The sequence below is a fragment of the Coturnix japonica genome, chromosome 4, assembly GCF_001577835.2.
Source record: "Coturnix japonica isolate 7356 chromosome 4, Coturnix japonica 2.1, whole genome shotgun sequence".
Lineage (NCBI taxonomy): Eukaryota > Metazoa > Chordata > Aves > Galliformes > Phasianidae > Coturnix > Coturnix japonica.
Genome location: NC_029519.1, coordinates 49,019,789 through 49,036,253, shown reverse-complemented (window position 1 = coordinate 49,036,253; position 16,465 = coordinate 49,019,789). Strand labels below are relative to the sequence as shown.

The 16,465-nt window shown below is 40.5% G+C and overlaps 1 protein-coding gene across 2 annotated transcripts in view; it reads left to right on the top strand.

The window, feature by feature from the left end:
• Nucleotides 1-885: 885 nt before the first annotated feature.
• USP53 (ubiquitin specific peptidase 53) overlaps nt 886-16,465 on the top strand; it is a 34,619-nt gene continuing 19,039 nt past the window's right edge. The window contains exons 1-4 of one of the 2 annotated variants that reach the window (XM_015861901.1): nt 886-1,018; nt 8,006-8,670; nt 10,901-10,993; nt 15,057-15,191. In XM_015861901.1, the coding sequence (XP_015717387.1) occupies nt 8,527-8,670; nt 10,901-10,993; nt 15,057-15,191 (372 nt within the window). In that variant the 5' untranslated portion in view covers nt 886-1,018; nt 8,006-8,526. Of the gene's footprint in view, nt 1,019-1,151; nt 1,536-8,005; nt 8,671-10,900; nt 10,994-15,056; nt 15,192-16,465 lie in introns of those variants that run through there. The other variant, XM_015861902.2, reaches the window with a different exon arrangement.

Sequence of the window (16,465 nt, the reverse complement as noted above, 5' to 3'; positions counted from 1 at the left end):
GGATGTGTGTGTGCTGGGGATGTGTGTACTCGGGATGTGTGTGTGCTCTAGATGTGTGTGCTCGGGGTGTATGTGTGTGCTCGGGGTGTGTGTGTGCTTGGGATGTGTGTGTGCTCTGGATGTGTGTGTGCTGGGGATGTGTGTACTCGGGATGTGTATGTGCTCTAGATGTGTGTGCTCGGGGTGTATGTGTGTGCTCGGGATGTGTGTGTGCTCGGGGTCGGCCCGCACAGCCGCCCTCAGCCCAGCAGCAGCCCTGTGCCTGCGTTCCCTCATAGGCACCTTCAGCCGGGCCCACGTGCGGACAGATATCCTGCAAGGAGCACCGGGGAACAATTGCTGGAAAAGCAACGGCTGCCCCGTTCTTTTGAGCAGGTTATTAACACGAAAAACCGGTGGTTTGGAACAGCCCCAACACAGGCTTCCTGCCCTGCAACCCGCAGCTCTCAGAGCCGCTCCCTCACAGTTACCTGGGGCACGGCTTGCGCTGCTTCTACACACGGGGTAAGCACGCCCTTCGCACGCAGGCGATGTGCTGAGAACGGCACTAAGGGAACGGGGAAGGAAGGGCTGCTGCAGCCCCAAGGCTTCACAGTGCAGCACGACAGGCCGCCCTGCAGCCTCCTCCCCACGTTCATTCAGCACAGCGGGCTGTACGGCGCGCACCCCATGCCCACCAAACCCCGAAGTCACGAAGGGCTCGGGCAGCGCCCAGCCTACTGCGCATGCGCCCCGCTCCCGCTCCCTCCTCCCGCTTCCTGGCGCCGGGATCCCGTCCGTCCCGGCCACGGCGCCGCTCCACTGCGCGTGCGCATCGCCCAGCTGGGCGGAGGCGGCTCCCGAGGCGGGGTGGGCGCACGCGCACGCGCCGCCCCGCAGGGCGAGACGCGGGGAGACGGAGGAGGGGACGGCGGCGGGAGGGGGAGCAAAAGTTGCCGTGAGGGCGGGGCGGCGGCTGGAGTCTCCGCCGGGAGGGGGCGAGAGAGGAGCCTACGGAGGGTGCCGCCGGACACGGGAGGTGAGGCGGGGGGTGCCCCGGAGGAGCCGAGCTGGGGAGGGGTGGGAGGACTCGCCCGCACCGGCCGGGATGGGGCGGGCTGTGCGGGGGCTGCTTCGCCCGAGGGCGGCGGGCGGCCGCGGGTCCCGTCCCGCGCGGGGCCGTTGTGAGGGGTAGAACCGCCGTGTGCTCAGCGGTGCGGAGCGGCTGGACGCAGCCCGGGGCCAACGGCGGCCGCTCCGCTCCGCACCGCGTTGTCCCCGCTGGGCGGGTTGTGTAAGCGGCGTTAGGCCGGCACGGCTCGATTCGGCTCCGAGCAGTACGCGGACCGCGCGCGGGACGGGCTGAGTTCGGGGGTTGTCTCGCTGAGGGCCAGAAGTTAATGTTTAACGCCGTAGTCACATGCCCGTCAGCGAGCTCCGCCGGAGTGTTTTCGGAGTGTTTGGAACAGGAAATGCCGGTGCAGGTAGCGTGGAACTCGGTGAAATTTAATCAGTTCCCAGCGTTTGCAGCCGCACGAGCAGCGCTCCGGGTGCAGGTGGGTGTCTGGCTGCATGCAAACTGCTCGGCATCCGTCGCTCCGACTGTCTCTTGCTTTGATTTTCAATGCAAATACGTTAAAAGATACTTTCCAGAGGTGATACCTTGTTTTCTCAGCGCGTATTTTTCTCTTCCCGAAGTAAGTGTGGGTTTTATGTGTCTGCTTTTAACCCCTTGTTTTGCACGTGTTTTGCTTTGAAGTTTTGGGGTTTTATAAGAGCAAATATTGGATCGTGTGAATGGATTGTGCCGGACTGCTGATGTGCAGCCCCTTCTCCTGTTGTCCCCGTGTTGTCCTCTCGTGAAGTGATGACTTTGGCTATGGAAACAGCGAGAGTTTGTTATGATCTGAATGCACGTTGCTCTAAAGAAAGAACAAGTGATCTTCTACCTTAACAGTGCTGCAATGTAGGATGTAGTTACTGTTTGTCAGGATTTTTAATATCAACTCACTTCTGTAAAAAGTTTTTACCCTGGACCGGTGAGATGCTGATAGGAAAAACACCAAAACTGTACTTGATTTTACTATCCAAACTTGATAGTGCAGAATCTTTAGATATAAAGGATACATGGTGTACAGCAGGAAGAATCGTCTGTTTGTGGGATCCACGAGGCTTCAGGGTCAATGTTAGTGCTGTCACGTTTCAGTTACATTGTTTTCCAAGGTCTCGATTGCAACACTTGTATGGTTTTTCCTCAGTTATTGGTGCTGGATGCAGTAAAAATCTGTGTCAGTTGAGGGGCACAGCAACAGGAGTGAAGCCTGTTCAAAAGCTTCTTCAGAAATGCTTTTTTGGCTGCAGTGGAAGCACTTTGGATTTTGGCAGGGCACGGTGAAACATTGATGTGCTGAAGCTGTACCAAGGTTATGGACTTGTTGGTGTTTAAGCTGCGTGGGCTGAGGAAGAAGGGTTGTAGAAAGCGAGCTTTGGGGCAAGAAATAGAAACTTGATGTTTTTCACATCTGGTAATTATCAAACATTCCAGAGAACAAAACACTTCAGAAATGACTGAGAAGCCGTCAAACAAAAATCTCTGTAGTTTGTTGTTGTGTTTAAGAATGTGTCTCCGTGTGTTCGTGAGCTGTCAGTGAGGAAGGATAGTCAGGAATAGCACTCTGGGGGTTTCAACACCTTCAGGTTGGTTCGGTACCTTGGTGGGTCTTGTATTTAACATATGCTGATACTTGAATTCAGCAGGGAGGAATGCTCGTATGAGAAAACTCAAAGATAACTTGCTGCTTTAGGGCATTTGGGCTCTACATTTTTTACAGGCGAGACACTCTGCTGCCTTCTCTGCTGCTTCTGTCCTACTTCTCCATCTGCATTCATTAGTGTGAGTTTCTATGCTTGATGATTCACTGTAAATGCTGGCTCGTGTCATGTCTTGGGAATTTGTCTTTAAGATCTTTCCTCAGTGTTGCCATTGTGGCTGTTTCTAAAGTCAGTTCCTAGTTGCGACAGTTGGGAGATGCTGCTGTGAACCTGTTGTTTTCTTTTAGATGCAAACAGGAAAGTTTTCATTGGAACAGTTTAAAGAAAAAATTGTATGCTTTTAACAGGAGCCATCTGTGATAGCATCTACGCTTCTGATTCTCCCATCCTGAAAGGATATGAATAAGTCTGACATCACAGAGCAGTGATGTAGCTTTTGAGGGACCGCTAAATGGATGTGGGCAAGAGGAGAGACAATGGAGATATTTAAAATAGAAGTTTGGTTCTAAAGTCTTCAGACTTTGGGTGGAAGTATTTCAAGAGAGAAGGCTGTGAAATAACGCTTCTGTCTCCTGGGGACTTTCTGAGCCAGTGTTGAGAGGTAGAAGGAATGTGCCAGCCCAATAGTACTGCTGCTGTGCCTGCCGTTACCCCATGAAATCAGGGCTAATTGGCACAGCCGGAGATGCGATTTAATTGGTTTTAGAAATGTTCTTGTTGCAAATCATGTCTTGCGAGTATGTGCTCTTAGTAATGAAAGGTTTTTTGCTCTATCTGATGTTTCAAATACTGAATCATAGAATTACCCAGGTTGGAAAAGACCTTGGAGAGATCATCAAGTCCAACCAAGCCTAACCAGTACCCTAACTCTAAAAACCCTCCACTAAATCATATCCCTGAGCACCACGTCCAAACAGCTCTTAAACACAACCAGGGATGGCGATTCAACCACCTCCCTGGGGAGCCTATTCCAGCACCTACCTTTTTATAAGCATATAATTTGAGGGCTTTTGGAGACAAACAAAAGCTAAGGACCACTAGGAGCATTAGAAGTATATTAGAAAAAGTGAAATCTTTTGTCACATACAGTTCAACACAGTAGTAACAATGGGGACAAATTAGTACAGTTATATTTATGGTAGCTTTTATATATTATAAATAAAGATTTTTGATCTGTTGATGAAATTTGATGATTTTAAATGTCACGCTTTAAACTGGCAAAAACATTCACATTTTCAGATCGTAAGCTCTTGGATTTTTGATGAACTTCATCCTGATGGGGGGTGGAGATGTCCTAACAGTGTTAGCTCAATGTTGAAGTCTAACAGTTTTCCATAGTATGTTTTATCCTTTCAAATGCACTTAGTCATTATTCCTTCCAAATGTATCTAAACTCCCAAGTTCTAACAAATTATCAGTTGAGAAACTGATTTACCAGAGTCATCATATCACTGAGATGGTGCCAAGCTCATTGTAGAGGTGTGAGCTTCCAGCAGAAACTTTGTTACTTAAAAGTAACTTTATTGTTGGGCACTGAAGCAGTTAGCCACTATTCATCAATGCCATGCACTGGAATGCATTGCAGAATGAGACTGAGATGTAAGTGATGATTCTTCAGCCAAATTTCAGACTCAGTCAACAACTTCTGAACCCATTGGCAGGTCTCTACACAATTTAACAGAACGTATAGAAGTCCTAACAATGATTGTGCACTTATAGAGTGCATGGAAATAGGCAGCTGGCTAGAAAAGAGAGACAGATGTCTAAACTCAAATGTGCTTGGAAAAAGTAGTTGATGTGAAGTAGTAACTATGCCATTTTCTGTGCTAATTTAGCAGTGTTAATCTTATATTGAAAAGATGGTGCAAGCCACAGTTCCCAGCTCCCAGGGTATTTGTATGAAACTGGTGAAAATGTGCATTTTTACAGATCAGTGCATTTCTTGTTCTGGAAGCCATAAAGCTAAGTGACAGAAATGCATTTTGTCCTGTATGTCTGCATAGCTAATGGCAGCCTCATGCTTGATGGGGAATGGTGGTGACTGAGGAACGGCTGCTAAAGCTGAGCAAGGTTGAAGAACTTAGGCTGATAAACAGCTGTTGCTTTAAAAGTTCATGATTTTTTTTCCCTTGGTTGAAAGTTGTCATCCAAAATTTGTCCCTTTAATCTGAAAGGCAAGAATATTCCTTTGAATCCCAGATGATAAAAATCTTCCATAGCGTGTTAATTAACATCGTGTGAAACATCTGCTTTGCTGAAATGCTGTACTTTTTGGAGACTCTGTACAGTTGGATGAATTATGATCAATTCTCAATCACTCACACCTTTGTTAGCCCAAGAACTTATTAGCCACTGAAATTTAAATGTCCTTTATAAATGCTTCAGTGCAACACCAGCTTACTATGGATATGTAGGGACAGTATTCAGCTCCTAATTATAGTCCTGGAGAAGACTGAATTTAGGTCAAGTGAGTCAGTGGTCTTGAGTCGATCAGCAGCTTCTCAGATGTTTGGAATGGCTTCCATTGAGGGTAGGGAATAATATGTTTAGTGGATGGGCCAAAGCAGGCAAAGTTTGCTGTGACTACAGAGCATGTGTCTGTGCCAGCATCTTCCACAATGGCTTTCTTTGATCAAAAAACTTGAATGCACGATCTACATTTCTCAACATGATGGTACTATAAACTTTCCCCTCCTCAGGGAGAGGCAGAGGCTGCAAAAGTAAATGTGTGACAAATGTTAATTATATTGCTCATAGCACTGTTGGAAAAGCTCTTCTACAATGCCCATCTCGCTAGTGAATAAGAAGTGATGCAATGTAATATTTGATATAGGTTATTAGTAGAGAAAGGAAGATTAGTGGGATTTCCCACCCCAAAGTAAGACTGAGCAATCTCGGTGGCCTGAGATTGTTAAGTACTGTGTTAAGTAGAATTATTACACAGCTATTTTCTGTTCCTTGGTTTAAGTCTGACCCTTCTGGAGGAGGAAGACAATAGTTAATAAAACAAAGGGACTGCAGTGCAAGTTTTGTATGATGTCTAGCTTAGTATAATTGCAGAGAGCTTTTAAATGGAAGAGCTATCTGCTGTGTCCTTTTTAGTTTAGGGTGTTTTTTTTTAATTGTTGCATATTGGAATTGTTTGGGATGAGTTGTTTAGTTTGGCGTATGTGATTTAAAGAATACAGAGAGAGTAATTTTAGAAGGTTGTATAACTTTGAAGTAGTCACTCCCGATTTTCCCAATGCTGCATTTAAAGTTCTCTGGGAAGGTGTCCTGATGTTGTGGGGTTATTGAAAGAGGTCATGTTATATGGCTATAACACAACAGTCTTCTGGAAAATGGATGGAAAATTGCACAATGCATGTGTTCTGCAGTATATCGTTTTACTTACAAACCTATTTGTGTGTTCACCTGGTGTGATAGTTGGTAAAGGTTTGTATTTGCAGCTCTGTGGATGTGAAATTAAACAGCACGCACCTACTTTACTTTCCATCTATCTTTTTCCCCTATTGCTCCGTTGCTGTAGGCTGAGCAATATTGACCTTGAACTGCAATCAGCAGAGGACGGGAAAGCTGAATCATCTGTGCCGATGGATTCCCCTCTGCTGGAGTGGTTTTGGAGATGTTATGTATTAAGAAGTCAGGTAGTTTTGGTTGGGATACACTGATAGCAAGCCTAACGTTTGTGGGTCAGACCCAGACTGATTCTATTTTCAAAGGTGGCATCGCATTGGTATCATCATCACAGTATCACAGTCTCGTGTGGGTTGGAAGGGACCTTAGAGATCATTGAGTTCAACCCCCAGGATTCAAGCCTCTGTGTAGCAGAGCGGCACTTCTACCACTTGCGCCACAGGGGATTCGAACCCGGGCCCTGGTGTTGCAAAGTGGCATTCCTACCACTGCGCCACCGGGACACACAATTTTGGCAGTTGAAAGAGTTAAATGTAAATTTGTAATTATTTGTTTAGGAATTAAAAGTTACAGTTCTATGTGAACAGTAGGAGGCTTTGATCCATGTGGTGCTTCATCTTACCAGGCATTTTCACTTCAAGATACTGGCTCCTAATGTATATATGTATATAAAGCGATACGTGTGTGTATAAGTGTGTGTGTGTGTGATTGTACATCCTGGATTGGCTCCTCTTTCTTTAACTTTATTATAGTGAACATTGGTTTTTATTAATACACCGTAGTGAAGCTTTTCAATGAAAATATTTTATGAAAGTACGTTCTTCATTTACTTGCTCTGTGCAGATCTGTTATGACTTTTGCATGCCTCGCTTCACACAGCTTTTAATCTTCTTCTGTCCTCGTCTTTGCTTTATTCGTACCTTCACCTGAGTTTGCTTCTTTGTAGAACACTAGCTGTTCCGCTGTGTAGCACTGTGATTTCCACATGGAAGTAGGATTTGAAAGAGAGAGTCCCTTGAATTTAGGGTTCTAGTAAGATTTTAAACTGGTCTGTGTTTACGATTATCTGCTACATCTTGTTTTTTCCTCCTTCTGGGTTTACTGCAGTGAACATGAGGAAAGCACAGTTATCCCATGATGTTCTGTCAAGGTCAGTTTCCAGTTAGATTTCAGACTCTTTGCTCAGTGCCGCCACAAATCGCACTTACTACTTCCAGTATTGTTAAATCAAATTACTTACGGGTGAGATGGAGTAACAGCAGTAAACAAACAGAAAACATCTGATTATGTGCTGGGCAAAAGGGACTTTTGGTTAGGTTCCAGTTATTGATTTTCTTCTTAATAATACAAGCAAGTGTAAATGTTTCTTTTAAATATTAGGTGTTAGAGGTGCAAGTCTTCTGCAGTATTTTTGGAAGTCACGTGGTGCATTTCAGTGCTGTTGTAGCCGTACGGTATTTGCAAGCAGTAGAACTGCTGGACACGAGTAGGCTGTTGGTAGCTCTGAACCTGTGAAATCATCTTCCAACTTACATTCTGTTGTTGGACTGCGGTGTTTATCTTGTTTTAGAATGCTGCTCTTATAGTGGGAATGCTGCAAGTTCTGCTGTATAATGATCAACTGATAATATCTCACATGCTTGTAAAATCTAAGATGAGTAGCTTGTCTGTGAGAGGCTGTATTTCACTATTTCACTTTTTTCAAATATGTCGTTATAATTACTTTGGGGTTGGTTTCAGCCATCATTGCAATTTTTTATTTAGATGGTCTTTACAGTTTAAAACAGTTCCATTCTCATATTATTTATATTATTCTTATTTTTTTTTCCTATTTCAGATTCACTGGGAAAAGAATGAGATAAACATGGAATCTTCTAAACTGGATTATATTTTGTGGATCGCAGTTAAAAGTAGCAAGATGGAAGGAAGTTGGGGAATAGATGTATAATGCCCGTGTAAACTCATGACACAACACAATTCATGATTTATAGCAGTACTTTGTTGATATTTCTGAAAGAAGTTGGTTACTGTGCAACATCCTTAATAAGAACTTTTACTCTAGTAACGTATTTTAACCTTGACTGGACAGAATATTTTTTATAGTATATATTCCTTTTTATATTTGTAAAGTCGGTTAAAATACAGCCACAAGAAGATTTTCAGCTGACTGACTGATCCTCATAGATGACTGACAGCTACAACTGCAATAAGGGCTTAAACCCCTGAATGGTTACTGTTACAGTGTTGAATGGAATACCATGGCTTCAGAGCAATTGTCTTAGGACCTTCTTTGCCTTGGATCCATCATATCCTTAAATATTTAAGTGTGAACAGTGCAATTATAAAGACTGTAAAATAATGGCATGGGTGAAATTTCTAAGAAAACCTGGGGGTAACCTTGGAAAAGTTTATCAGCCTGGAAGTATATTGTCTCTGGCACCTACAAAAGGCTTATTAAATGAACCAGGACAGAACAGCTGCTTCCTTAATAGTGCTGTTCAGGTAAGTACATATTTGATTTACTGAGCACTTCTCATTTTGTTGCATCTTTGGTGGTTATAGAAGGGACTTTTCTCAGAAATGCTGCTCTGTTTTTTTTTTTCCGCTGTCTGTGTGTTATGCAGGAAAATACAGCACATTTTCCAGTGGTGTTATATAGTTCCCAAGTTATTAAACGTTTTAATGATACTAAATGAGACAGAATGCTGTCTTTTTGGAAACACACTTTTCTGAAAAAAAAGGTGGCTACTATAAAAGAAAAGAAGACTGTGGAAGTAGTTTTATTTAGCATTTGATTTTAAGGGATTGTGAGTGTTAAATAATTTGCCAAAAAATGGCAGCACGTTACATTGTTTGCATACATTGTCAGGAAAACTTTCCTTCTGAATTTGGAAGTTTATTTTGCATAATTATAAAAATTGATGTTTGAATTCTAAAACTGATGTTTGTGAAATGTAGTGTTTTTATGACCCAGCAGAACTTACAGCACATTTCTTTTTAAACCAGTCCAACTATTAATATTAAATCTGATACTGTTTATACTCCAGTAGTGCTTTCTCAGAACTGGCGTGTGGAATTGCTACTGGGGCACATCAGAAGATGCACATGCAGTTGAAAGCCTTGTTCCTAATGTTTCTAATCTTAGGAATGTTTTATGGAAGTAGGAGATATATCAAAGAGATAAACAGCATTTTGCTGTTAAAGACCAGCTTCTTGAATGTATTTGCCTACATACTGTCCTGTATTTATGTGAATGTAATTGAACGTGTTGCCTGTTTAGATCTCTAAAGAATAGTTTAATAGCACAGTAACATTAGCACAATAAGTATTGGTCTTTCACAAGCCTGTTTACAACGGGGAGTATGGGGACCTAATTAACTCTATGACAGAGCAGTACTGGCCTTTCCAGGTTGTCTGCAAGTTAGAATAGTTCATGATATGGTCCTTTCAAATAAAATAAATTAATTACTGATCTGGCAAAGGTCTTAATAGAGGCATAGACTTCGTATTTTAAGATGCACGAACAAAAAGAGGAAAAAACTGAAGCAAATGAACAAGCCTAAAACAAGCAAATAAAAAAACACCCCTACCATGAAGTCTTAAAAATTGTGTAGATTTAAACATAGCAGGTAAGAGAGAGACACAAATCAGGTAAATATGGTATCAATGTATGCTTAAAACAAAAACGTATGATAGATTCAGCAGAATGAGTTTGCTGCTTTGTTTTTAGTGAGAACAGCCTGACCTATATTCTTTTTCGGTTTCAGTATTTTCCCCTAGGGTGGCCTAAAATTAAACCCTAAGTCATTTTTAGTTATGGCTTCAGACAATCCTACCACTTTACAACTTGCTGCTGTTTATGAAATGGTGGGTGCTGATGGTGACTGCCCTCTTACGAGGAGGAATGTGTTCCTTTCTTTTCCTTCTTTCATTCAACCTTCAGAAGTGAGGTTCTAACATCTTTCAAACAAGTACTTTCAAACAAGTACTAATTAATTTTGGCACTTACTGAAAATATTTTTCTTCTGATTTGTAACTGTTGTGTAGCTGTGCCTTTTGATAACCCAGTTTTGATGCTTTTATTTTTCTGGGCAGTTTTGTGAACCACCGCATCAACTGTGTGACTAAGACGGTAAATGCTTGAAGCAACGTGGTTAGTGCAACCAAATTGATGTTACACAAATGAAGTGTTGAAGCTTAAAACTGTTAAAGCACCAGTGGATTATTTTGATTTGTAGAAAAGCCAATTATTTCAGCAGTTGTTTTAGGAAGAGAGCAAAATGAAACACTTCTCACAGTTTACATAGGAATTCAGTTTCTATATCTTCGTTGTTTTTATTTGAAAGAAATGATGGAGGAAGGAGGGACGAAAAACAAGGTAGATCCAATAGCTTTCTCCCTCTTTCATAAATCCACAAGACTACTGCAGTCCCTGTATGCTATTTAGCTTACTGCTCATTTCCTAAAGAGCATTTCTGCTGTTTTCCCAACACAAATGCAGTACCATCATTTTAGAAGTTTAATAATTAGATCTGTGTTTTATAAGAGGAGTGAATGCAAACCACCTAGTTTGCTCAGATAATGGAAAAGGATGTTCATTCACATAGCACTCTTGGCTCTCACGGTGTATATGTTATGTAAAGCAAAAAAAGTTATCTATTATATGTCACTTCATTGAAAGAAGGACCTTTGGATCACATTATTTAATTTCTGTGCAATTTTATTTTCATAGGTTTTATGGCAGCTTGACATATTTCGACGGAGTTTGAGAGGTTTAACTGGACACGTGTGCCAGGGAGATGCGTGCATATTTTGTGCTTTGAAGGTAAATAATTAATGAGATTTTTCTAAGAAATCATCATGCATTTGTCCCTTTATGCTTTAAATCATTCTTGTATGTAGAAACAGTTTGGAGTTAATGTCATTTGTAACAGATGTTTGTAGGAAATATTTTCTTTGATTGTAGAAATACACAAACTGTACAGTCTCATTGCTTAAAGTGTGAAACTTCTCTGTAGACGTAGTAAGTATAACCTGTTTCAAAAACAATAGCCTCGTGGAGCTTTTTTCATATTGATACACATATGCTTTTCTTTAATGCAGTGTTTGAATAGAGTAACAACATTACTGAGTAATAAGTTATCAAGGTTCTTTCTATATATGGTAGTTGATGGTAGCTGTACAGAACTTAATTGCTGTATTGTAAGTAGTGAAAGATATGCAGAAGTACTGGATAATTAAAGAAAGCTGGTGACATTTTACTGTTTGAAATTATGCAAGAGCTGCATATCTTAACTAGCGTATAAAAGTTGCACTTTGGTTTTGTAACTAATCTGAAATCAGGAAACAAGCATTGTGTTCTGTTAGGCTCTTACTGTTTCTACTGTGCTGGTATTTGGCTGCTTGCAGTTACTAGGGAATAGTGGTAAACGTTGTATCTCATGTTTCACTGGGATAAAAATCTCAATGGAAAAAGGCATAAGGCTTGTATATATATTTGTTAGTAATATACAGCTTCTACTTTCGCTGGCAATAAAGACACTTTTGGGTTTCTAATACAAGACTGTAGAACATGTGTACAGAACTGAGAATAACTTATGGAGAGAACAGAAAGGATCTACACTAAAATTGAAGTTCTTTGAGGAAGTGGTTTTTGAGTGTAGTAAATTGTAGGCAAGGAGACGCCAAGTGCTTCTCGGGTGTTTCCGGTTAGGAGTTCATCCTCAGGGAGTTCTACAGACCAGACCTTGTTACAGAATAAGCCTTTTGAAGCAAGGACTGTTTGCAGTGATCCTTAGTCTTCCAGGAGATGCAGAGGCTACGTATTCTGTTTTTTTTTTTTTTTCTTTCTGCCATTTGTAGAGTTTATCGTGCTTGCAGTAGTGTACAGCTAATTCTCCATTGATCTCTCTTGAGAAAGCTCTGCTTGGAAAATAAAGCTGTCATTTTAATTATTTGACTAGAGGAGTTAATTTTAAACTACCAACAAGTTGGTTTTGTTACAACTATGAATATTCAAACCAACTTCCTGAGGTTTTTGTGTTTTTTTTTTACCCAACATTTAAACAGCTTTTGACTCCAGAGAACTTGCATAAAAACTCCAGTGAAACAGAAAGCCCAGCATGTCAGAGATATGATTTAGCAGAAGGTTGTTAGAATTAGGGTACTATGGTTAGGCTGTGGTTGGACTTGATGATCTTCAAGGTCTTTTCCAACCTGGGTGATTCTGTGATTCTATGTCAAAATCTTTTTGTTGACACTTAATCTTGTTACTACACGAAGTCCAGTCGATAACTCAGGTGTACCTGTCTTTTCCACATACAACCTAATGTCTGTCTTGGGGTGATTGCTTCTAGTTTCCTGGAACATATTGCGCGTACAGACTTAGGTTTATATTTGATGCTGTAATATAGGATAAACAATGTGGCTTGTTCCCTTTGATTTGACCCATATTACACATTAAGTTCTGGTCATATATGTTCTTGTTCAAAGATGCCTTGGAACTGCCTTTCAGAAATGCAGGGGGATTGAATGGTGTCAATTGCTGGAAAATGTGTATTAATTAGCAATCACTTTGCTAAAATCATTGTAAAAATACTGTAGTAGCTTCAAGGTGCTCAGAAATGTGAAGATATCACCTATATCACAATACACTTGAACTTGTAAGTAATAAGTTGTTCTGTTCCAGCGATGCTCCACTTCTGAAGACAAGTTTTTGGTTTTATTCCTAAGCTGAATATGCAGCTTACTGTACCTTTGTACTCAATCTCTGTAATCATTGGAGCTGCAGTACAAAGATGCTGGATAGGTTTTTTGTTATTTCAGGTTACCTACCAAAGCACCTCTAGCTCCTTCCTAAGGCTGTCACAGTTTATTACTTGCAGTTTTTCTTTATTCTTTCAAGTATCTTGAGCGTTTGATTGCTTTCTGCAATGCATCTTCCTGTGACACTTTTCAAAATGGCTTACAGAACCTGAATAATTTGTTTTTCTGTTTTGAGAAGTTCCCGATAAGCAGTTTTACTGCTTGATCTGGAATTGTTTGGAATTGTCTTGATCATTGTTTAACAATATAGTTGTGATCTTTATAACTGCATGGCCAGTAGCCTAGGTATTGAACCAGAAAGGCTGTAGTTAACTCATATGGAAGTATCTGTCCGCAGTCATTATGTACACTACTGATTTTGCATTCTTGGCTTATTAGAGATACTGGTTGAGTGATTCTGTTTGTTCTGTGTTCAGCACCTAGGGCATTTTTTATATTTATGTGGTATATGTTCTGGATGTGGATGCATTTCAGTAATTTGTTAGGTGTTTTCTATTTAATGGTTGTGGACTGTTTTAACCCTACTTACATTTTCACCAGTGAAAAACAGCATTTAATCTCCTGCATTTTTTTAAGCTTTCCTGAGAACATTTGACTTTTTTGCACTATGCAAGTGTTACTCTGGGGTAGATGGATTTTTCTGAGCCCATTCTGTAAACTGAAAGCTGTGCCAGTAAATTCTGTTTCACTTATCTTCAACTTTTTTTTCATTGTGGGTTTGTTTGTTGCATGGTGGTGGTGTGAGAGTTAAATACATTATTTCTTCTCTAGATACCACTGGAATGGGATTTGAAATGTGGAGACTGCCAAAAATGAGCGTACTTGTCTGTATAATTCTGCTCATCTGTACCTTTTTTTTTAGGCTGGACATCTAAGGCTCTGTTGCATACCAGAAATGACAGCAGCCACAATGAGAAATAAGTATTTTCAAAACAGAGCTAACTTGTGTTGTTAGCTCTGTTAACTACTTGTATCAATGAGAACATTCAGAAGTATTGACTGTAATTTTTATCAGTAGTCCATGACTTTTGGCATGAGAGGGAAGCTTAAATATTTGACAGACAGTGGAATGCATTAGGGTTAAAACAGTGCTTTCTATTAGCACTGAAGCTTTGCATATCTGTTGCAATCTTCGCTGTCTGACCACCAAATCTATATTTTATTTTTTGCCAGGGGAACCAATGTGAAGAATGAAAATCCTTATTTCTGTTTTACGTGGCTTGTCTTTGCTTTGTCTTTATTCCTCTTCGTTTTTCTGTGAAGTTTGACTTCAGAGAATTTTTGAGAGTGGAGTAGACCCTTTAATGTCTGCAAATGTTTTTTCATCCATTTAATGGCTTCTGATGTTCAGTTTTTAAGCCCAACCTCCTTTACTTTCTAAATAATTAGGTCAGTTAAATGTATCTCCGCCAAAAAAGAGTAGTAGCCAGCTGTCTTTTCTGGGAAATGAAGAAAAAATCAAGTGCAATTTCTTTTCCAGTTCTGGAACTGCAAATATTGACCTGTTTTCTTGCCTTGTTGTATGCACTGTTTGAGTAGATAGCTGGTTTAATAATATGGATTACCATCATTCTGTGTATTGGCAGTTTTCTGCTGATGCATTGTTTTAATAAATATAGAAGTGTCTCAAGTAGTAATGTAAATGTATTCCTTGATTAATTACATACATTAAACTAAAATGAGAAGTAATGCCCCAAGAGCTGCATTCCATCTGTAAAGATTAAATGCTTGAGCATGAACCACTATTCCAGTGGCTGGATTAAGCAAACTGCATAATTACAGATCAAGGTTTATGTTGCTTGTGGGAGTTAAGGTCAATCACTTGCATTTTTATATGCTTCCTTGTTGTTTGTTTTTCTACTGGATCCAAGTGCAGTTTGGTAGCTTAACACTATAACTGAACAAGTAACTGAGAATGTGAAACTTAAGAGAAAAGAGTCATTTCTAAACGTGCGTGTATTTATAAGTGTTTTATATACTTGCTGCATAAGAGCTGATGTATTTGGACAGAACTACAGTTGTAGGCAAGGCTAATTAAGCTAAGTAATCATATTTCTTCCTAGGCAATATTTTCGCAATTTCAACACAGTCGAGAAAAAGCACTCCCATCAGATAACATGAGACATGCCCTGGCAGAAAGTTTTAAAGATGAACAGCGTTTCCAGCTTGGATTCATGGATGATGCAGCAGAATGCTTTGTGAGTACTCTTTATAATAGTCATCAAGTAGGATTAAGTTGGGTTTCTGGGAAGGATACCAAGCTGGCCTATTGTTGGTAGCTTTAGATTTGCAGGTGGGGTACAAGTGGCATATACTATTGATCTTGCTTTTATCAATTTATGGAGACAAAATGTATGAAGTTTCTGGTAATGTGGGATGGAGTAGTCTTGGATTTGCTCTGTGGTTTCTTCACTGGGACTGTAGCTCAGACAAAGGGATAGGTGAAGCGCTGCATGGGGTGGGTGACAAATAGCTGCTGAAAGTTTTTGGGTGGAGAGGGAGATTATCTTCACTGAAGTCTTCTGCAGAGGAGATTTCCACTTTTTTTTATATCCAAGGCTGAATGAATACGTGAAGAACTTGACTCTTGCAGCAGTTGCAGTCTCCTTTTATGAAATATCTAACTGAAAAGCTTGAACTTTTATTGGAGTCATAAAAGAAGACAGGAACACCTGGATGCTGTCAAAGAAGCTTTTCTGAGAAGTCTTCTGTTAGACCATGGAAATTATTCACCTTAATAAATCAGTAAATAAATCAGTTTTAGGAACTGAAGATGCTTTTTGCTTTGATTATTTTAAGACTTGAATGTCATCTGAAATTACCTCCAAATGGATAGCTACCTGCCAGATGCATTTACAAATATGTGGGAAAATCGAATGAAGAACTCCTGTGGCTGTTTTGATTATTTGCAGACAGATTACTAAATTGCAGTCAGGAAAGGGAAGCTGATCAGGATCATATCTAAGCAGAATGTGTTTGGACCCCCTGAAAAAATCAGCCAAATTACCTGTCTAGATCTCCTTCCTTCTGTTACCTCTGTTATGTTTTGGCAAAGGGAAGAAAATGGCCATGCTGATTCAGGGGGCAAATTAATGACAATTACAAGGCTTTTTTTTTTTTCTTCCTTTAGTTAAAAACTGAGATCAGGGATGAGTTAAGATGTACAATTTATGAGCGTCTTCCAGGCCTCTGTCAGCAGTAGTCATTCACTGCATAAGCTTCACTAAACATGATTGGATGATCAGATTGATAAGTAGAGAAAATGCACGTGTATGAAGAACTGAGATGGAGGCCTGATCCAGAACAAATTTCAGGCATTGCATGCAATTAATATTGTCTTCATTTTTTTTTTTTTCTTTCCTTGAAGATTTACTTATTTTGAAGGAGAACATGCTAGGAAGTTAGAGTTGAATAATGTTAATACGCTTTTTATGTTTGAAAGCTTTGAGGTGAAGAGAATTTTCATCTACTT